Below are 21,880 nucleotides of genomic sequence, written 5' to 3'. Positions count from 1 at the left end.
TAAAAAATGGACTGCCTTCAAGTCAATCCCGACTTATGGCAGCCCCATGAATGGAGTTTTCATGGTAAGGGGTATTCAGAGGGGGTTTCCCATTGCCTCCCTCTGAGGCTGAAGGGAGTGACTGGCCCAAGGTCACCCAGTGGGGATTCGAACCCTGGTCTCCCAGGCTGTAGTCCTAGCCACTACACCACACTGGCTCTCTTTAAATAAGATACTTCACTATTTTTTATTTTTAATGTGTTTAAAATACAAATTGGGCCCAAATTTGGTTTGTTTTAAAAGAAGTCTGAATGCATGACACACGCCCAAACACAGGCAAAGGGCCAGGAGCCACTCCTCCTCCCTGCTCCTGATGGCACATTTCAGGCTGTTTTGCTTCCTTGGGGATTTCGAGGCACATCTTGGCTGATGCAGGCCAGCTTCCCCTCGGCCGCTGAGCCGTGTGTGTGTCCCTGGAACAAACGGGTCGAGCTGCAGCTCAGTGGCAGAGCGCCCCCTTTGCACGCAGATGCTCCGTCCCCGGGACCAAGGCCTGACTCAGTCCAAGGCACCTGCCGCCTGTGGTCCTCGGACCCAGTGCTGCCTGCCGCCTTGGCAGCTGGTCCTTTGTGGAACCTGAAACTGTTGGTTCAAGGTGGAGGTAGAGATGGGCAGGTCTAGGGGGTGACTGGCAGGATAGTTTAGTGGCTCCCCAGAGGACCAGAAGGGCCGTGTCTTCACTGGAGCTGAGATCCACTGGGCTGTGGTCCCCAACAGGGCTGTGCTTGGTGGTCCTTGCTGCCCATCCCACAAGCCGCTGATTGGTGAAAGTAGCACTTGATGTGTGAGGCACACTGGGTCTGTGAGGGCTCAGCATCTGTCTGTCTATCCTCCCACCCCCGCAGGAGTTGCATCCTTCAGGCAGATTCGGAGAAGTTGCGGCAAGCCTGGATTAAGGCGGTGCAGACCAGCATTGCCACGGCCTACAGGGAGAAAGGGGATGGTGTGGAGGCAAGTAGAGCTGCTTCCCCGTCCAGCGGAAGGGGCAGGGCGGGTTGCAGGGACATTCTATTGGCACGGCAGCAGGCAGCCTTTGGAGGGGCATCGCGAGTGGACTGAGGAGCAAAGGCGCGACCGCTGCCCCTGAAGTGGCGAAAGCTCCTTTTAGCCAATTCACCAGTTCTGGGTGTGGAGAAAGTGTTATGACTCCAGCTGCAGTTGGCCAGTGGAAGATATTTAAAGAAGGGGAGTGGCTCCTAAGGCCTGCCATGGCTGCCTGCGGTGGGCGCTGCTGGCTTTCCTCCTGTCACCCTCCAGGCTGCAGGCAAAAGGGTGCCCAGGAGCTGCCCTGCCGGAGTAGGCCAGAGAACAAGGCGGCCAAGGGGCCCGGAGAGTTGTGTTGGGGGGCGGCTCCACAGAGAGGCTGCCGTCCTGAGTCCCTGCCCCTCTTGCTCCCACAGGTAGAGAGGAAACCCTCCCCTTCCATGGGCAGCCCAGAGTCCAGCGCAGAGCCCAAGGAGAAGGTGCTGAAAGGCGAGAGCTCCCTCCGGAGGGTGCAGAGCATCCCTGGCAATGCCGCCTGCTGCGACTGCAGCCTGGCGGACCCACGGTGGGCCAGCATCAACCTGGGCATCACGCTGTGCATAGAGTGCTCTGGCATCCACAGGTGGGCAGTCTGTTGGCTGGCGGAGCTGTGCCGAGACCTGGCTCCCCCCACAGGGGAGGGCTGCAGTGCCTTCTGCGCAGTCCCTCCTCCACAAAGAGTTCCTTGCTGTCCCACTCTCTCCCTAGGAGCCTGGGCGTCCATTTCTCCAAAGTCAGGTCCTTGACACTCGACTCGTGGGAGCCAGAGCTTCTGAAGGTACTCATCCCCATGGGGGGGGGGATGGAAGAATGCGGGGGGCACCTGCTGCCCGTTGACATCTTGGTGCAGCCCTGACGGCTGTGTGGAGCTCACACCTAGAAATGGAACATATTCCTCCAGGTGTCTCTGTGCTGTTTAATTGGACGCTTGGCATGTTCTGCTTCGGGTTTTATGCGCGTTGTCACTTGGAGTGGCAGATAAGTCTTTATAATAACTTTTCAAAATCACCCTGAGAAAAGTGGGAAGTGGGAGGGACTGCCCAGAAGGCCCCCACAGGCTGCTCATTAATTCACACTGAGGCAGAACATGCCGCCTGCCTGCCCACCCGCCTGTCACTTGGCACCTGTATGGGGCGGTGGTCTTGGGGGGGTCTGCAGGACAGGCAGAGAAGTTGCAGGTCCCAGCAATGGGCCTCCACGCCACCGGGCACCGGCTGGTGTCCTTTGCGCAGTTAGTTGGAAGGAGGTGGACTGCATCCAAGGCGGGGGACTAGATTTCTCTCCACCTCTGCCCCCCCCCCAATCCTTGAATCTTTGCTGTGTTTGGCAGAAGCAGCAGTTCCTCTGGAGCAGGAAAGGGAAATGGTGTGTCTGTGTCGAAAGAGATGCCGCTGAAAGGCAAAAGAGACCCTCTGTGGATGTTTGTCCTTCATGTCAACACTGCACGACTTTTCTTACAGCTTATGTGTGAACTGGGAAATGACATCATAAACAGGGTGTATGAAGCGGAAGCGGAGAGAATGGGGGTCAAGAAGCCACAGCCTGGAAGCCAGAGGTACTTGGTGGGCCCCGCCTCATCTCCCCTCTTCCTCCAACTCTCGGGAGCCCTTTGGTAGATTTCCCTCTCTTTAGATAGGGGTGAGGAACCTTTTCCTGTTGCGTTCCCACTGGTGGGGGGGATGAGAGAGAGAGAGAATCCGGAGATAATCTTTAGAGAACGAGAGTCAAAAGCCGTTTGTCTCTCTTTTTCTGCTCCCCCCCCCCCGCTTCGCCTCTGTGCTGAGGAAGGAAGGGGACAGAACTGGTTGCTGTGGAGGGCTGTCTCCCCACCCACCCCATTGCTCCAGCAGTTTCGGGCTTCTCCCATTCCCAAACGAAACTAGGCCAAGGGCCACCGGATGTTATTCAGCCGCAAGTTCTCCACCCCTGTAGTAAATATTCAGCTGGCCTCTTTGTCTCATTTTTTTGACAAAATTAAAAACATACCTTGGTTTTCTGTTTTTTTTTTTTTATGTAGTCTTATGTAGCTCCTTTATTTTTACGATTTCTCCTTACTTGTGCATAGTTACCATGGAAGATAAGGCTATTAATGGCTACTTGCCACAATGATTATGTTGGATGCCCTACCCCTCTGAATAATACCGGCTGCTGGAATCACAAATGGGCAGAATGCTCTTTGGCTTCCCAGTGTGATGTTGGACTAGATGGGCTCCCCCTGCCCCTACCGGCCTGGTTCAGCTGCTGCACGGTTCTTCTGAAGAGTTTCCTTTCCCCCTCAAACTCCCTCCTCCTCCTCTGTCATATTTCTTGGATTGTGGTCCTACAGAGGCAGCCGGGGCTGCTTTTTTTGTACAGCGCCTTGCACAGGTGCTTTTATAAACTGCAGATGACAGTGACATTGGGAACCAATGCAGAGTACAAAAAATGTCAGGATTTGACTTTTACCTCTCTGCTCGGGGGGGGGGAGATCTGTGACAGTGGTTGTTCACCATTCACTTTGGTGGGAGGCCCAATAAGGTCACGCTTGAGCTACATATGCGTAAAAGGCCTCTTTGGGCTGCTCTGCCTCCCACTGCTTCCATTCATTTCACGTGCTGTTGGCCCTGGGCAGACAGTTGATGGCAATGGGGTTCCCAACTGGTGCATGAGCTTCTTTCAGGTGGTCTGCAGCATGTCTAAAAATGCAATAAAAATTGTGCAGTATCTAGCACAGCGAATTACAGTTTCTGCAAAAGGCAGACAAATCGTTAAGTGGTCTGTCAAGACACTCAGCAACTGTCAAGTGGCCTGTGAGGGGAAGAGTTTTGGTAGCTCTGGCTCCTGGCAGGGCCAAGAGCCACGTCTGCATCGGAGGAACGAGTGATTGGCGCAAGGCGGGGAAGCTGGCTGACAATGGCCTTGTCCCTCGTGGCCGGACCCATCTGCTTCCGGCCTGCGTGTGTTCTCATGTAGGAGCCCAAATTCTGGCCTGCTTCTGCATAATCTGCATTTTGGAAAAAGCCAACACAATTCATATTTAGATGTGGCTTTTTGAATGTACCCCCCCCAAAACCCCCACATATTTCTAAACATAGTGTAAAATACATAATTTGAAGCACATTTTGGTACCTTTTTTGAGCCCAGTCCATTTCAAAATCCAGAGTGATGTGAAATCTGAAGGAGAACCTCATTCTGATCTGCGCATTATTCTGGGAGATGTGGATTGGGTGAATTCTTTTAGGGCTTTGCAAGGATAAAAATGATCCCGTATCCCTCCAGGCACCCCCATAAAACAAGGAGGGAGGCACTGTGGAAGCAGGTTGAGCACTCACTTGCTGTGTCTTCTGCGTGCAGGCAGGAGAAGGAGGAGTATATCCGGGCAAAATACGTGGAAAGGAGATTTGTGGAAAGAAGTCCTGATGCCTCTGCAGACCCAGGAGGAAGAATTCAGCCTCCGAGCCAAGAGGCAAAAAGGCACAGTTGCCCGGAGAAATCTCCAGCTGCAAATGAGCAAATGGTGGCGGCAGCAGCAGCAGCAGCAGCAACTCCAAAGGGTATTGGCATCTTATATTTGAGAGTGGCAAGTGCTCAGCATGGAGGAGCCAGGAGAAAACTTCTGTCGCTCTTTTCTTTCTCTCTCTCTCTTACTTTCATACCTTGAAGGAGGCGGGAAGGGGGAGAAGCAACATCGTCATAGATTTTGTGTTCTGTTTCTGCGTACATAAGTATGACAGAACAGCATCAAAAGCATTTGTCCCTTGCCTGTTCCTGCTGCATGGAGGACACCTTAGTTCAGCGATGCCTCCGTGCCTCTTCCAAAGCAGGCGTGCAAAACGCTCCTCTGCAGCACATACTTCACATGGAACTCAGGAGAGATGTGGTCACTGCCAGGTAGCTTGTAGTCCAAGGGGGAAGGGAAGCGGCAGGTCCGAGAGCCCGGAAGGAAGCACGTCTTGCTGCAAAGGGTGGGGCAGGCAGGGGGCAGACCCCACAAGCAGGGGCAGAAGGTGAGCTCTGGCACTCGTAGCAGAGGTGGGGAAGTGGGTGGGAGGAGATGTTTGGGGGGGAGCCTCATGAGGCTGGTGCCAGGTGCCAGAGCGTGGGCCAAGGGAGGCAGCATCTCGGGCTGAGAACCATGCTGGCTTTGGCAAATTTGGCAGCTGCTTGAACATCGGGAGAGAGGGGAAGGGAGGAGTCGGAAGTTCTCCCAGATGTGCAGATGCAGAAGACTCAGCAACACTGGAGGACGCACTGAAGGTGGCGGGTGTGTGTGTCCTTTTGTCCGTCCAAGCTCCCTGGCTGTCGTTTTGGCCAGGGTGGGGTGTGCTGAAATTCTGCCATGCACTAACAGCGGATTTCCTCCCCCTCCTCCTCACGGCCTCCTCTCCCTTCCTTCCTTCCTTTCTTCCTTCTCCTGCCTGCTGCACTCTGCTTTGCTAACTTGCATGGCCCCAGTGGTTGGTGTAAGTAGCGACGAGGCGAGGCGGGAGTCTCTCTTCTGTCCCGATGAGCTAGATTCGCTCTTCTCCTACTTTGATACCTCCTCAAAGCTGCGTCGTCGTAAGTACCTCTCTCCCAGCTGCTCTGGTGGCCTCTCCGCTCCGCTGCTTCCCGTCTGCAGCGTTGCTCTGGGAGAAGGAGCTGTCCTCACTCCCCTCCACGTCCAGCCTCTCCTTCTGTTGCTTGCTGTGCACGCCTTGGGGGGGAGCAGGGGGTGGCGACAGAGCTAAGGGGTGCTCTTGGTGACTGCTGTGGCTTGCTCCCCTTTTTCAGGATGGTTGGTTTGGGAGCAAAATGCAAAAGGGAGCTGCCTTTGTGCTACTCTCTGTGAAAAGGCAGCTGCCCTAACTCTCTGCCGTTTCTTAAAACAGTGCGAAGTAACGACAGCGGCTTCCAGCACGGCACGGAGGACAGCAGAGAGCCATTGGCCTCAACTGTCTCAGCAAATGCCTTGTACAAGGCAGCTGGGTGTTGCTGGCCGGCGCCAGCCTATGAAACAGCGTGTAATCAAACAGTTATGTCCCCCCCCGCCCCCAAATTTATTTTTTACTGTTATTGTCCTCCCAAATCTGGTTATTGCAAATAGTAACCAGAAGGGGGTGCGGGGGTGGGATGGGAAGTTCAGCAGGAAACTGGCAAGCGAGCATGTTCCAGATCAGGGCCCCAGAGGTGTTTTTACTTCAAAATTAAAGTGGCTAGTTTTTAAGCACTTAAAAAAAAAAAAAAGATAAGCGTGAGTAAGTGTAAAGTGTAGATTGCTCTCAGCATTGGGACTAATTGGACATCACAGAGACGCCCTCTGTGGAAACCATTGTTTGTTTATCTCATATATGACTCTCTTCCCATGAGGCATCCTGAAGTGATTTACAACATAATAAAAAGACACATGACGGAGTTGCATGTAACAGTTCCAACAAAAACAAGTCACTGAGATGGTAGCCAGCGGATAGTCTTTAAAGTACTCAAAAGTGAAATTATTGATCGTTGCTAAACTGCCTCCTTGCCAGAGGACTGGAAAGCAGCCAATGCACCACCAGCCTTGAAAAAGGGATCTGTGGGGGGGAGAAGGGCTGGGAATTACAAAGTGGGAGGGCCATGCCCTGTGTTGTGGGCATTGAGCAGGGGAAGAGGATGGACGGCCTCATAGACCCTCCCAACTCTATGATTCTACGAACGTCCTGAACGTTTGTCTGCAGAGCTCAGGCTGGGTGGGCACCTGCCGCTCTCAAATGGATTGGGGCTCTTGAGAGGTTTTGGCTCTGCTCCGCAAGGGCACATGGTGGGCTCTGCTGGGAGCAGAATTTGTGGAAGGTCATTGTCTCTCCTCCCCCCCCCGGCCTCTTTCCCAGAGGGTGAAAGGCATGAAGCGGAAGCTGCTGCTGCTGCTGCTCCCAAAGACTCCAGGTGCTTCCTCCTCCCAGGGCTGCAGCTATACTTGGCCTCCTACCAGAAGAACCTTCCTCAGATGGCGGAGGCCTTGGCCCACGGGGCAGACGTCAACTGGGTCAACACAGCGGAGGACAGATCCACACCTCTGATCCAGGCAGTCCGTGGGGTGAGGATCTCCTGGGCGCTCCTGCCAGCAGCTCCCGCCTCCTCGCTGGCTGAGGCGGCAGCCCAAAGTGACGTGCAGAGTCACCACCCTTGCCTTGTGGCTCTGCCATGTTGAGGAGGGATTGAAGGTCTCTTTGGGGATAATGGCTCCTTTCTGGTCTTCTCCACAGGGCTCCTTGGTCACGTGTGAATTCCTGCTCCAGAATGGAGCCAACGTGAACCTCAGGGACGTGAAAGGCAGGGGCCCTCTTCACCACGCCACCGTCTTGGGGCACACCGGGTAGGTATCCTTGCCTTTGAACGTAAGAAGAGCCCATAGCTGGATCAGGCCAGTGGCCATCTAATCCAGCCTCCCGTTCTCCCAGTGGCCCATGGGAAGCCCACCAGCAGGGCCTTGAGCACAAGAGCACTCGAGCACTCTCCCCTGGCAACCGGTGTTCAGAAGCACACTGCCTTCGACTGTGCAGGCAGAGTGTAGCATTGTGGCTAGCAGCCTTTAATACGGCTGTCCTCCAGGAATCTGTCCAGTCATCTTTTAAATCCATCTATGTTGGTGGCCCACACTGCCTCTTGTGGGAGCAAATCCCATCGCTTTGAAGAAGGACTTTCTTTTGCCTGCCCTGACTCTTCTAGCATTCACCTTCGTTGGATGTCTGTGAAGTGTTAGGAGAGAGGGAGAAGAACTTTCCTCTGTCCACTTTCTCCATGCTATGCATAATTTTATGCACTTCTATCATGTCTCCTCTGTCTCCCCTTTTCTCTAAACTGAAAAGCCCCAAATGCTCCTCCAGCCTTTCCTCACAGGGGAGTCTCTGCATCCCTTGATCATTCTGGTTGCCCTTTTCTGAACCTTTTCCAGCTCTACAATATTTATTTATTTTTTATTTATTTAATTTAATTTATATACCGCCCTAAGCCAAGGGCTCTCTGGGCGGTGTACATAGCAATAAAACAATCAGAAAATATATAAATACAATAATACAATGGAATCAAACCAAACAGACGTAAACAAAAATCAAAGCAGCAGCAAAATACATCAATAAATATTAATAGTACACATTAAAATGCCTGGGAATATAAAAAGGTTTTCACCTGGCGCCGAAAAGATAGCAGCGTCGGCGCCAGGCGCACCTCATCGGAAAGACCATTCCACAGTTCGGGGGCCCTATTTCTAGTCACCACCCTCCGAGTTTCTCGATGGGATGGTACAGGATTCCAAGTGCAGCCGCACCATAGCTTTTGCCCTCCGCTTGGGCGCTTCTTTTTTTTTTTTTTCAATAATTTTTATTCAGATTTTCATAAAACATACAAGACAAAATCATAAAACATTCAAAGACAAAAAACAAAATCAAAAATAGTTAAACAAAAAGAAAAAAAGAAAAAAAAAACAAAAATAAAAAATAAAGAGTAAAATATTGACTTCCCATTTGTCAAAGATCAAATCAGTTATAAGTCTATAATATATAACAATCCTGTCTCTTAAGTCATATTATAAAATCACTTTCCTCCAGTAGTTATCTTACTTAATCATCAAATCTCATAAACATTACTTTATTCTTTCCACAAAAAGTCAAAGAGAGGTTTCAATTCTTTAAGAAATATATCTATCAATTTTTTTTTCCAGATAAGCATATCGATTAATCCATCTCATTACTAATTATGATAATCTTATTGTCATAACCATAGTCAAAATAAACATTTCAATTAATCCATCACATCAGAATCTGTTAGGTTCAATAATTTCAGTAGCCATTGTTCTATTATCTCTATTAGTTCCATTTTCCATCTTCCATCTTCAGTAGTCTTGTTAAGTCCAGTAATTTCAATATCCAATCTTCCATTATCAGTATTCCATAATAATCTTGCTGTCAAAGCCATAGTCATATAGTAAGAGTCTGATGGGGATTACCTCTATCCCAAATATTTTCTTGCCATCCATTCTGAATAGGTTGCTGAAATACTGCTGTAAAATCATATCTCTGTTCTTTTTTTCAAAATACACTGGGTCATCTCTTAAAAGTTTTTCCATTGTCACATGGCTGCAGTTAATTCCATAGATTTTCTCTATATTGGGCTCCATCACATCATTCCAGTCCAGAAGATTATCCATGCCATTGATAACTTTATCTCTAGAATCTTCATTCATTTCTTCAGAGATAACATTGAGTTCCAAACAATAGATTTTATTTCTAAAGTCCATAGACTCCAAATCTTGTTCCTGTTCCACGTTGGTTCCAATCTCCGGGATCTCCTCTCTCACAGGGACCCCTATTCCAGTCTCCAGGGTCACCTCTCTCACAGGGACCCCTGTTCCAATCTCCGGGGTCTCCTCTCTCACAGGGACCCCTTCCAGGGTCACCTCTCTCACAGGGACCCTTATATCTTTAATCTCCTGCTTCATTTTACTCAATTCAATTTTCATTATCTCAATCTCATCCATTATTTTCTGAAACATAGTTATTTCCAGATTTTCAGCCACTTTCTTAATTGCCATTTTAAAAGAAAAATATAGGAAAACCACTTCTTATTTCAGCAACAATTGGGTTAATACTCCAAACTTGGTGACATCACAGTATAAACAGAGCAGACAGCCTTATCTCTCCAATAGTTAAGTAAACAAAATGCAGTTCCCAGGATCGAAACAATTAATGGCAATCGTCAAGAAACAGATTCGTCAAAGTAAAATAGACCAAAAAGAGAGTAGTCTCAAAACAGTATAATATTTTTCAAAATAAAAATCTGGAATAGAAATCCCTCTTCTGTGTATATCTTTAGAATGCAAATCCAGGACAGCTTTTTGCAACAAAAACAGAGATAAGCTATTAATTAGTGCGTAGCAGAGAGAAGTTACGGCTCCCCAGTGAGATGTCAAAAACTGATCAATCTGGCAAATCTCTTTTAAACAGCAACAATTTAAGTCAAGTAAAAGAAAAATATAGAAAGAAGGGTGCTTGCCTGTTAGTGCGTTCTCTCTTAGAAGATAAGATGAACGTTCGCTTTAACAGATAGAGCTTGCTGTTGAAAATCCGTCCCACCTTCGTCGGCTGGACCTCGTCCCATAAATTAATGAGATCTGGTCGTCCCAACAAAAATAGGCTTTGAGGTTAATCTCTTCGTTTCTCCCTACCCGGGAGAAGTTTAATCAGTCAAAAAAAAAAGAAAAAACTGACTGATATATCTGAATAAGCTTCTTTTGAGGCAGGAGCCCGTCTCAAAAGCAGGCACAGGCTAAGTCACCCTTCCCGGAAGTCCCGCTTGGGCGCTTCTTAGCACTGGAGGAGGAACTGTCTTCCGGAGATTGTCCTCATTTGCCTGGAGTGCTCCATTAGGGCAACGCTGCTTTCACAGGATTCCTCAAAGTCCTAAAAATGTTTCTACGGCGTGCTTTTTGGCAGAAGTGGTGACCAGCAGGGACTGGGGGAATCCTGGAAATTCTGCGATGGTTTGTTCCCACATTGCATCCTGAGTTGCAGGCTTCCATGGTGGGCGCTGGGGGGCAGGGGTTCATGTTTCACAAGTGTGGGGGCCACTTTGCTCTCCATTCTGCTGTCCCTTATGAGCACATTCGCTCTTCACATGAGTTGCTGTTCATAAGTGTAAAGGGGGGTTCATGGGTGTAGAAGAGAGCTGTTACAAAATATTATTTTGTCAAGGATTCCAAGTGATATGAAAAGTACCGGCTAAAAATGTGCCCTATATATATACCTTCAGCCCCTAAAATCCATCTGAAAGGAATCCCCCCCTCCTTTCAGGGGCTGCTGCCTTTAACCCTTTCCTGTCCCGGCAAAGTGCGGTGCAGAAAACTTGCAACAGTGTGGTTCCTTTTAACAGGCAAGTGTGTTTGTTCCTGAAACGAGGTGCTAATCAGCACGCCAAAGACGAGGAAGGGAAAGATCCTTTGAGTGTTGCCATCGAGGCCGCCAATGCAGATATCGTGACGCTGTAAGTACGCGTTGGACTCCCCCCCCCCCCCCCCGGTCAGCGTCAGACAACAAACTCCGTCAGTTCGGGCCAGACTGAAAGTTTCAGGAGGGAGGGAAAGTGGGTCAGTCGGTCCATTTTCTGGGGGCCCTGGCCCATATCCTTCAACCAGCCTCTGAGATGGAGAAATGGTAAGCAGCAGGGATGGACCAGCCATTATGTTAAGAAGGTCCAGGGGAGGGAGGGGAGGCAGAGAGAAAGAGAGAAAATGCCTGGCCCAGAACAGCAACGATGCTGTGCTTGGTGGGTCCAGCCCTACATTTCCCACTTAGTTACATATGCAGCCCCTCTAGCGAGGGGTTCCACACTGAGTGGAAGTGCCCATTTCAGCTGAACTTTGAGCAGCAGAGGCATTTCTGTTCTCCCCCACTGGGCCACAGGAAACCTCTTTTTGCTTTGAACCCAAATCTCCATCTTGGGATTCGGAGGCACAATCCAGATATGATCTCCTTTACCAAAGGCAGCCAGTTTGGTGGGAGGCCCCCCAATGCTCCTCGCTGGTCCTTTCAAGTCCCCTCTGAGTTGTTCTGCAACTCTCTTAATCTTTGGTTCCTCCTTCACAAACTAAAATCCCTTGCCGAGGACCTTGAGACAGTCAGGGGCAGGGAAGAGGTGGCCCCTTGGGTGTCTTTCTATCCAGCCTGGCCAGTGGCGATAGGAGCAGCAGCCCAACCATGTCTGGGGGGCACCATGGACCTTCCCCTCCTTGGCGAGGCTAGGGAAGGAGGGTCAGTTTAGAGCGGGCGGCCTGGGTGGTGTTTGGGTGGCCTGCTGTGCTTCGGATCCTGGCTCTCACTCTCTTTCTCTTAGTTGTGTTCTCTTCAACCTCCCACTTGTAGGTTGCGTTTAGCCAGGATGAACGAAGAGATGCGTGAATCAGAAGGACTCTACGGCCAGCCAGGTCAGGCCCCTAATGACCACACTGAGATGCAGTACCGGAAGTGCATTCAGGAGTTCATTAGCTTGCAGCTAGATGAGTCGTAATTCCTCCAGCCAGAGAAGAATCCTGTGTGGCTTTCCTTTGCTTGCTTGTTTCTCAGACAAGACAGCAGGGCTGCTTGGGACCTCCCAGGGTGGGGGACGCTCACACCCACTACTGCTCAGCATCCTGCTGCCCCTGAAGCAGAGTAAGGAAGGGACCGTCTCTCTCTCCCCTCGTGTCCCAAAGCCATGCCTAGAGTGGGTGGCCTTGTCCTGCCCTGCCTGCCTCGCCCTGCACAAGTGCCAAGACCTGACAAAACCCATTTTGGCACAGATCAGTCTTGAGAAACGCAGGGTGGAGGGTGTGCTTTTGGCACACTGAAAAGCCAACATGTTCCTCTGCTGTGTAATCACACCAAGAGAGCTAAGGAGATGGTTGGGATGTGCATGTGCGTGTGTGACAGAGAAGCCCCTTTTAAATGTGCTTCTTCCGGCCAGGGGGGGGATTAGCGCCCGCTTGTGCTCTTCACAGGATGGCCAGGAGGGGTGTAATGGGAAGGCGGCAGCAATTGCAGGATCAGGTGGATGTGGAGGCACTTGCCAACAGGACTCCTTGCTAAGAACATCCCAGGACTCTCAGCCAAGAAAGGCTGAATTCCGTGATCTGTACAGTTCTGCAAATGAACTGCCCTTGCATATATCTGCCTTGTGCTGCTTCTGCTAGCTGGAGTGGGCAGCTCTGCAGGGCACTGGGACCTGAGCCCCCACCCCACCCCCACCCCTCTGGCTTGGAATATTTTCCTGGACGTTGCCTGGAGACTTCAGGCATGGCCACTTTCATGAGACATCAGGGTTAGAGACTGACAATAAGGTAAACCTTGAGTTGCTCAGCGGCTAAATGCTGCGCCAGCTTCCTGGCTCTTTATGGGCCTCATGGCCCGACTTGCTGCATGGTTGCCCTTGGCGGGGGGGTGGCACATCCCAGCGGGAGCAGACGTTGGATCTCCCTCCACCCAGAGCATTTCCTTCCCCTTGAGCATTAAGAGAAGTTATGTGGGGGGGGGGATAGTGCACAGTTGTCTTCCTTGTCTCTCGCTGACCATCATCACCAGAAGGAGAGTCCAGGGTCCTCGCTAAGAAGGGCAGCTACAGGCAAACCCATAATTCTGCCAAATGGAGCCGAGCTGCATCCTGGCTAAGTTCTGGCTCTGGTGACGCACCCCCATAGCAGTCCCTGCCCACAGTCTTCCTCCAGGCAGCAGAACTTGAGCTTCTTCCAAAGCAGTCCTACTCTGGATCCAGGAAATGAGATCTTGCCCTGCTGTCTGCTGTACTTACCTGCCCAGCTCAGGCAGTGCAGGGATAGGGGCCTGCCTTGCTGCTGTGGGTCCTTTCTTGACTGGGAATCATAGAATAGTAGAGATGGAAGAGGCCTATAAGGCCATCAAGCCCAACCCCCTGCTCAATGCAGGAATCCAAATCAAAGCATTCCCAACAGATGGCTGTTCAGCTGCCCCTTGAATGCTTCCAGTGTCGGAGAGCCCACTACCTCTCTAGGTCATTGGTTCCATTGTCGTATGGAAGTGCTGGCCTCTCACATGCTTGGCTTCTTGCGTGTCTTCCACTCCGCTTCCAGCCAAGTGCCACCGGCAGATTTGAGTCCCTGCAAGCATCTCACTCTGTTGGTGCTGTGCTGACTCTTCCAGCTGGGCTTCTGCTGTTGTGGGTTGGTGAAACAGCAATAGAGTCACAAATAATTTTGCACTTTTAATCTAAAGCAGTACTTTGAATGTTTCAGACTAGTGATATTTGCATGCAATGCTGTGTGAAATTCAAGGGCGCTTTGTATTTTCCTCTATTTTTGTAAGGGATTTACCTTGAGTAGCCAACAATTGAACACAAACATCCAAAGCAGCCTTTGTCCTGACATAAAGTTCCAGCTGCTGCATTGGTTGCAAAGAGAGACAGTCGGCCTTGTGCATTCCTAAAATGCACCAGAGCCAGCTTCCATAGGGTGACGGAAGTGTTGGAGGCTAGGCCTGGTCCCCTTTTGAGTTTTTTTCCCTTGGTCCTCCTGATCTGCCACTTCAGTAAATGCAGCACAAATACCCAGCAAAATGGAAATGGACTGCCTTCTAGTCAATCCCGACTTATGGCTACCCTATGAATTGGGTTTTGTGGTAAGCGGTATTCAGAGGGGGTTTCCCATTGCCTCCCTCTGAGACAAGCCCAGGTGGCCAGGGCCTGCTCAGCTTGCCACAGCTGCACAAGCCAGCCCCTTCCTTGTCCGCAATTGCCAGCTGGGGGACAACTGGGCTCCTTGGGACTATGCAGCTTGCCCACGACTGCACAGGTGGCAGGGCACGTCACCCCTGAGCCACTCCCTGTGGGGGTGAACTTTAGCTGGCCCTTGACACCCAGGAGATGCGAGCAGGGATTTGAATTCACAGACTGTGGACTCCCAGCCAGGCTGCCTTCCCCGCTGGGCTATACCAGCTGTATAATACCCAGCAAAACCACTGACATAATCTTGGCAAACACACGGCATATCTGCAGAGAAACCCTCCCAGGCCATGTGCTGTGGGCCTGAGAGCAGGCAGGAGGCCCATGCCTCCTTGTCCCTTCCCACCTCTCCTGGGACTTACTGAATGTGTTGCTATCACTCTGAAGATGACTTGCAATGAAGGCACCAATATTAAAGGCATGCAAGAAGGTGGAAATGGCCAGCAGCGCCTGCAAAACAAATGGCCATGAGGGTTCTGTATGTCCCCCCCTGCAGCTTGTCACATCCGCCCCATGCCAGCACTTGGGGTAGCCTTTTCAGTGTACTTTTTGCCTGGGTCCGTGTACATGCTTGTTTTCTTCCTCGGTTGTCATTCTGGCACCTTTCATTACTATTTTTTCCCTCTAACTTTGAGCTTCCTCTCTATGGCTGCCTTTGAGGTTCTCTCCTCAGGTAGAGTCTGTTGTTGTTGTAAGTTGCTTTTGCAGTGCTTGTGTGCAGTTTGGGGTGGCTTTTTAAATTAAAGAGCAAAACCACGTCCACCTAATGGGAATGGCAAATGTGTGTGCATGCAAATTGGAAGTCACAATGGGGAAGTACCGGCATATGAATAGGTGGCAGCCATCTTGACTGCTCAATGCTTTATTTCGTTTTTGAAGGCTTGCATGAGCAATTCTGTGACTGCTGGTTAGGGAGCACTTGACTCCTAAATAAAGTATCTTTAAAGTTCACAAGATGATGATGAGAGGGGTTTCAGTAGAGGATTCACCTTCCAGCAAGTAGCTGGGCCACCTTGAGCAGCCACCTTGTATTTGCTACTGGAGTTTGCCGCCAAATGTTGCTTTTTCTGGGTGCTGGGAATGTGCAAGATCCTCATAATGGAAATGCTACTTTGAAGGGGGGGGACATTTGGTTCTTGCCTGACAGTTGCTTCAACTGTCAGAGCAGTCTGCAGAGAATTTCAGAAAACCTCGTCTTTTGCTTGGTTCCCTATAATGAGCTTGGTGTTAATTGCAGAGGAGCAGAAACAAACCTTTGATATGAAGGGGGGGGGGAGCAGGGCCTGTTTTTCTCTCCTGCCTCCTGTGAGGACTTTTCCTCTCTTCCGTTGCAGGAGATGAAACCTACCAGGACATATTCCGCGATTTCTCGCAAATGGCATCCAATCATCCAGAGAAGCTGAACCGCTTTCAGGCATCGGATATGCAGAAGCCCTGAAACCTCAAAGGGGGGAGGGGGAGACGACGAGCAAGACGAAACACTCCCCCAGCCCCCACTGCCTCTTTGGAGCAGCCCTCGCCTACCCTCCCCATTTTTATACATAAACCTGCTTTAAATATATATATATATGTGTATGTATACATTGTTTGCAATTTATTAGCTGTATCACCCGTGAAAGGCAACGGGGGTGTGTGCTGAGGGACTCAGGCTGGCGGGGAGGGTTGTGAGGCCGGGCTCTCCTTGCATGGCTCATTTCCGGGCGGCGGCTGCAAACGGCTGGCGCCCCCTCCCCACGGCAGGGGACTGCTGCCCTTTAGTCGGGTGCGTCTAGCTCCGACTGCATCGCTGGCTGCCTGCTAGGGCCAGTTTCCCATCTCGGAGGTGCTGGCGCCCTTGTAGCCGAAGGGGCTGGTGGAGGCCTGTCGTGGTGGTGTTTTTATGTCAGGTCAAAGGGCCGAGGGCCTGGCCCAGTCACTGGGCTTCGCCATCGGCCCGGCCCCGCCTGTGCGTTGGAACTCTTCCTACCCAGCAGCATCGAGGGGCAGCCCCAGTGATCGAGCTGAGCTTTTGCCACGGGGCGGCCGCTTCCCGCCAAGGGGCTCGCCTTTGCCGCCGGTGCGGTGTGCTTCGGCTTGGCGCACACCCCGCGGGGGAAATTCATCGTGTAGCGCCAGTCTTGCACCTGAGAGCGAGAAGGCAGCACCTCGGCCCGGCCTCCTGTCCGCCCGTAATGATGCCCAAAGGCCCCGCTGAGGAAAGTGTGTGTGAGACGCGAAGGGACACAGAGCCCCCCAGCCTGCCTGGACCGGCAACGTGCACAGCTGCTCTTCCATGGGCGGAGATGCTTGCAGGCCCGACAGACCGCTTGCTGTGGCGTGGCAGGGCAAGGCCAGCCGAGCTGCCCGCCCCCTCCTCTGAGGCCAGGGCCTGTGGATCAGGGCCGGGGACATGGCGCCCCGCGTCCTCCCACTACCTGCCGGCTCCCTCGGCCGTGGGTCACTCTCGTTTGCTAGGCGCGTCTCAGTCGCGGAGGGGCTCCGAAGGGGGCAGACTGCCTGCGGCGAGAAGCGCCCCATACCGAAGTCCCCGCCTCCGCGTCCCCGCCCTTCCTGTGGGCGGAGTGAAGCGGTCCTCTCCTCCCCCTCCCGGCCATGGCGCGCCGCCCGGTGACCGGGACGGCGGCGGCAGGAGCGGCAGGGGTGATGGTGCGCCCTCAGCCGTGCGCCCTGGCGGCGGCGGCGGCGCTGGCCGTGTTGTGCGCCTTCTACTACGCGGGCTCCGGCGGGGTAGGCCCCGCGCGCACTAGCGCCCCGCCGCTTCCCGTGGCCGTGGCCGTCGGGGAGAGCAAGGCCAAGGCGGGCGAGGAGCTGCTGGCGGCGGCGCTGCCCCCGGCGGGCGAGGCGGAGCTGCACGTGCTGTTGGTGCTGGCCAAGGCGGAGCGCAACGCAGCGCTGCGGGCCAAGGCGGAGGGGGCGCTGCGCTCGCTCGTGCGCTTCGGCAAGCTGGGCCCTCGGCAGGCCCTCGTCCTCCACCTGCTCAGCGACGCCGCCAGCAAGAGCCTCGGCAAGGCGCTCCTCCGCGACGCCCTCCGCCAGGCCCCCTTCAAGTACAAGGTGAGGCGGCGGGGCCTCGGAGCGGCTTCCCGGGCGCTGCGCCGTCGGCTCCCCTCGAAGCCTCCTCTCCCTCCCGGTGCGGCGGGTTCTTCGCTCCGAACGGCGTATCCCGTCCCTCGAGGCCGCCCTCAGCAGCTGTGGAGGGGCAGGCGCTGCTCCATGTGCTGCCGCCCCAGCCCGCCTCGCCTCGGGGGTCCTTTTAGCAGCACCGCCGCCCAAAGTAATGGAAACGGGTCGCGTGGGTCTCTCTGGAGGCCTCGTCGACTTTTTCGTCCGGACCGGCTCGTATAGCGTTCGCGGCTCGACGTAGGGAGAGATGCGCACGGAGAGCGATTCTTTGCGTGGGTCTTTGCGCGCCTATCCATAGGCCTGGCGGGGGGGCTTTGGGGCGGGTTGCCCCCATAGGGCTGCCTTCCCTTCCCTTGATGGTTGGGTTTTTTGTTCCTCCCCCCCCTTCCAGATAGTCTTCCATGACGTGGATGTTCTGACAGAGAAGCTGCTCCCAGTCGTGGAGACCATGCAGAGGCTGTTCAGCGCAGGCTCCGGCACCTACTACAGCGATTCCATCTTCTTCCTCTCTCTGGCCATGCACCGGGTCATGCCTAAAGGTGAGTGCCAGAGAGCCTTGCGACGTTGGCCTCCCTTTTTCTCTTTTGAAGCGTTCTGTCCTCGAGGGTCCAGGAGAGGAATCAGGATAGCTGGCAGCCCTAGGTAAATTTGTGGAGGCCAGAACGAGGCTCAGCATCCAGAGCCTTGGGGGTCAGGCGGGGCTGCTTGGTGTAGCCTGTGAGCCTTGTATAAAGACCGCATCACAACAAAGGGGCCAGAAATTAGAGCTTGCAGGTTAAGAGGCCAGGCCTTAAACTTGTCCCCAGCAGGCATATTTCAGGGGCGCAAGGGGCTCGCTGGCCTTCCTGAGTTGCCCAAGACACAGCATCCCTGCTTTGCAGAGCGCTTGCTCCCTCTGGACATAGTACAAGAAGGCTGAGCTGAGCTGAGCAGCAGGAGGGCGCCTTGGGCAGGGGTGAGGAGGTGGAGGAGGGCAGGCCTGGTGGGGCTCCAAGCAGAACTCCTCCCCTCTGCCATCTACAAGTGGGGCCGCTGCCTTCCTCTCCCAGTTGCTCAGGGGTCGATATTCAGGCTGCCTCTTCTGGGAGCCCACCGTGTTCCACACTGGTAGCTGGAGGGACCATTTTCTCCTTCCCAGATGTTTCCAGTGGCCATTCAATTGGTTCCTGGGCTGGTGCTCAGACCTGACTGAAGTTGCCTGCCCAGGGAAGGAGAGGAGAGGAGAGGAGAGTAGCTGCATCCTCAGGAGGCCCCAGGCTGCAGCAGCAGCAGCAAAGAGCAATCTTATCCCAGTGATGGGGAGGAGGCATGGTAGAAGGAGGCATCGCAGGGGTGGTGGCAGGTGCTGGCACCCGATATCCCTCTCTGGGATCTCCCCCATCCCTGATACTCCTGGGTGCTCTACCACTGTCCTCGGCAGCCCGGTGGCTCTACTGCGGAGCGCTAGGTCGGTCCATAATAAAACCGTGCCGGTCAGTGATTTGATCGCAGATGGACAGGCCAACCTGCACGTATCACAGATCTGGGTGGGGGAGCTGGTTGGCCCAGATTTGACTCGGATCTGCCCTCCCAGGTACTCAGTGTGATATCAGCCTAGACTGGAGGTTTGGGAGGTGTGACTGTAGGAGTTCAAAGAGTCTTACAATAGTGTAGTTGGAAGGGGCCTCTAAGGCCATCCAGTCCAACTCCCTTCTCAATGCAGGAATCCAAATCAAAGCATTCCCGACAGATGGCTGTCCAGCTGCCTCTTGAATGTCTCCAGTGTCGGAGAGCCCACTGCCTCTCTAGGTCATTGGTTCCATTGTCGCGTGGCTTTAAGAGTTAGGAAGTTTTTCCTGATGTCCAGTCGAAATCTGGCTTCCTGTAACCTTGAGCCTATAATTCCATGTCTTGCACTCTGTGTGGAACATTTCAATGGCTTGAACAGTTCACTCCCTATCACTGGGTAAGCCCCTCTCTTTTGGGGACTGGCATCTGGTGTTGGGCCAAAGAGACAGGCTAGGTCAGCCTTTCCCAACCAGTGTGCCTCCAGATGTTGTTGGACCACAACTCCCATCTTTCCTGACCATTGGCAATGCTGGCTGAGGCTGATGGGAGTTGTGGTCCAACAACATCTGGAGGCACACTGGTTGGGAAAGGGTGGGCTAGGTTGCTGCTGGAGTGCCCCACACCCTGCTGCTCAACAGCTTCCCTGACCAAACTGGCCAAGGTTGTCTCGGCTGCAGCATTGGAGGAGCCCAGAATGGTGGCTTAGGGTGACTTCAGCATCCTCGCTGAGGAGTGGCCCAGCTGTCTCAACAACTCTGCATGTGGTCCAGAGGTTGGTCACCCCTGACCAGGGGGGCAGACCTCTGGAGCACACGGTCTCTAGCTGTATCCAGCTGGCTTAACACTACAAGGACAAAGTCTTTCGGCTCTGCAGTGATTTAGACCCTGCTGTTGTGGTACTTCCAACAGAGGTGTCCAATGCAATGTTGAACCCAGTCTTGTGGAACCAGTTCCAGCTAATGTGGCCTGATGATGCGGACAAGATACTTGCAGTGATGCGGCCGGCCATCTGCTCATTAGATCCTTGTCCATCCCAGCTTATTAAAGCAAACTGGAGTGGGATGGCTGAATGGGTCACAGGGGTAGTAAACGCATCTTTGTGTGATGCCCACTGCCCTTAAAGAGGTGACGATGTCTCCACTTCTTTAAAAGCCCATATTGGACCCAATGTAGTGTAACAACTAGAGGCCAGTCACCAACAACCTTTTATTGGCAAAGGTGGTGGAGAAGGTGGTTGTAGAGGAATTGCAGGTATTCCTGGTTAAGACTGAAGATCTAAATCCATCACAGTCTGGATTCAGACCTGGTTTCAGAACAGAATCAGCATTGGTTGCCCTGATGGATGATCTTTATTGTGAGAGAGATGAGGGGGAGAGCAACCCAGCTACTTTTGCTTGATCTCTCAGCAGTGTTTGATACTGTTAACCATGGTATGCTCCCGGACCGATTCAGTGGGATGGGTAATGGAGGCACTGTGTTACGGTGGCTCCACTGTTACTTTCAGGGCTGAGTCCAGCGAGTAGCCCTGAGTGAGTGTTCCTTGGCCACCTGGCACTTGTGCTATGGGATTCTGCAGGGTACTATTCTCTCCCCAGTGCTCTTCAACTTCTATCTGAAGCTGTTGGGAGCAACAGTCATTAGGAGTTTTGGAGCAAGGTGTCAGTAGTATGCTGATGACGCTCAGCTCTGTATCTCCGTAATCTCTGAATCAGGAGAGGCTGTGAACGCTCTGGATTGGTGCCTGAATGCAGTGTTGGGCTGGGTGAGGGCCAATAAACTGTGCTTGAATCCTGGGAAGACGGAGGCTCTTTGAGTAGGTGGTTCCCACATCCGGGAGATAGGCAAGTTACCTGTTCTGGATGGGGTCGTGCTTCCTCTGAAGGAGCAGGTCCATAGCTTTGGGATACCCCTGATTACATTTCTATCACTAGAAGTTCAAGTGTCCTCTGTGGCTAGGAGTGCCTTTACCAGCTCTGTCTGTTTCTCCAGCTACAGCTGTTCCTGGACAGGAGTAGCCTGACCACTGTAGCCCATGCGCTGGTATCCTCAAGCCTGGATTACTGAAAAGTGTCCTATGTGGGGCTGCCCTTGGCCTGGTTCGGAAGCTTCAGCTGGTGCAGAATGCGGCAGCCGGACTGCTGGTGGGGGCACATGACTGGCAACATGTGACACCACTCTTAAAACATCCATACTGGTGGCCCATCCACTACCAAGCCAGGTTCAAGGTCCTTGTATTAATTTACAAAGCCCTGAACAACTTAGGTCCAGAGTACAGCGCCTTGCAAAAGTAATCAATGCTCTCATATTACTGACATATTGGGACAAGCCAGGCCTGTACAAAAGGGATGGGCTCCACTTGAATCAGAATGGAACCAGACTACTGGCACTTAAAATTAAAAAGGTAGCAGAGCAGCTTTTAAACTGACTGAGGGGGGAAACCTGACAGGAGCTGAGGAAGGTCCGGTTCGGAATAAACCTCCCCCCTGGGATAAAGACCAAAGAAATGATGAAATTTTAAAAGGGGTAGGCCTAGAAGTAGGCATTGTGAGAGCAGGGGCACAGGATATCAATTCAGAAGGGCAAAATTACCACAGGCCAAACCACAAGTGCCAAAGACACTTGAAGAGAGACACTGCTTACAAGTGCCTGTACGCTAATGCTAGGAGCCTCCGAACCAAGATGGGAGAACTGGAGTGCTTGGTCTTAGAGGAGAGCATTGATATAGTGAGCATAACCGAGACCTGGTGGAATGGAGAAAACCAGTGGGATACGGTTATCCCTGGATATAAACTACATCGGAAGGACAGGGAAGGACGTATTGGTGGCGCAGTCGCTCTATACGTGAAAGAAGGCATTGAATCCAGCAAGCTCGAAACCCCAAAAGAGGCGGACTCCTCCACAGAATCGTTGTGGGTGGTGATACCATGCC

The 21,880-nt window shown here is 52.6% G+C and overlaps 2 protein-coding genes across 5 annotated transcripts in view; both read left to right on the top strand.

Moving 5' to 3' along the window:
* ACAP2 (ArfGAP with coiled-coil, ankyrin repeat and PH domains 2) overlaps nt 1–15,841 on the top strand; it is a 70,171-nt gene extending 54,330 nt beyond the window's left edge. For all 3 annotated transcript variants that reach the window (XM_061637676.1, XM_061637675.1, XM_061637677.1), the window contains 10 exons: nt 885–990; nt 1,440–1,645; nt 1,771–1,840; nt 2,523–2,617; nt 4,396–4,595; nt 6,891–7,096; nt 7,266–7,375; nt 10,927–11,037; nt 11,916–11,977; nt 15,615–15,841. In XM_061637676.1, coding sequence (XP_061493660.1) covers nt 885–990; nt 1,440–1,645; nt 1,771–1,840; nt 2,523–2,617; nt 4,396–4,595; nt 6,891–7,096; nt 7,266–7,375; nt 10,927–11,037; nt 11,916–11,977; nt 15,615–15,718 — 1,270 coding nt within the window. In that variant the 3' untranslated portion in view covers nt 15,719–15,841. The remainder of the gene's footprint in view (nt 1–884; nt 991–1,439; nt 1,646–1,770; nt 1,841–2,522; nt 2,618–4,395; nt 4,596–6,890; nt 7,097–7,265; nt 7,376–10,926; nt 11,038–11,915; nt 11,978–15,614) is intronic.
* Nucleotides 15,842–15,927: 86 nt separating this feature from the next.
* Nucleotides 15,928–21,880, top strand: part of XXYLT1 (xyloside xylosyltransferase 1) — a 35,650-nt gene continuing 29,697 nt past the window's right edge. The window contains exons 1-2 of one of the 2 annotated variants that reach the window (XM_061637679.1): nt 15,928–17,007; nt 17,795–17,942. In XM_061637679.1, coding sequence (XP_061493663.1) covers nt 16,873–17,007; nt 17,795–17,942 — 283 coding nt within the window. In that variant the 5' untranslated portion in view covers nt 15,928–16,872. Of the gene's footprint in view, nt 17,335–17,794; nt 17,943–21,880 lie in introns of both variants that reach the window. The other variant, XM_061637678.1, reaches the window with a different exon arrangement.

Source organism: Rhineura floridana, chromosome 7 (genome assembly GCF_030035675.1).
Source record: "Rhineura floridana isolate rRhiFlo1 chromosome 7, rRhiFlo1.hap2, whole genome shotgun sequence".
Taxonomy (NCBI): Eukaryota; Metazoa; Chordata; class Lepidosauria; order Squamata; family Rhineuridae; genus Rhineura; species Rhineura floridana.
The sequence above is the reverse complement of the archived record's forward strand: the minus strand, read 5'-3'. Positions and strand labels throughout refer to the sequence as shown.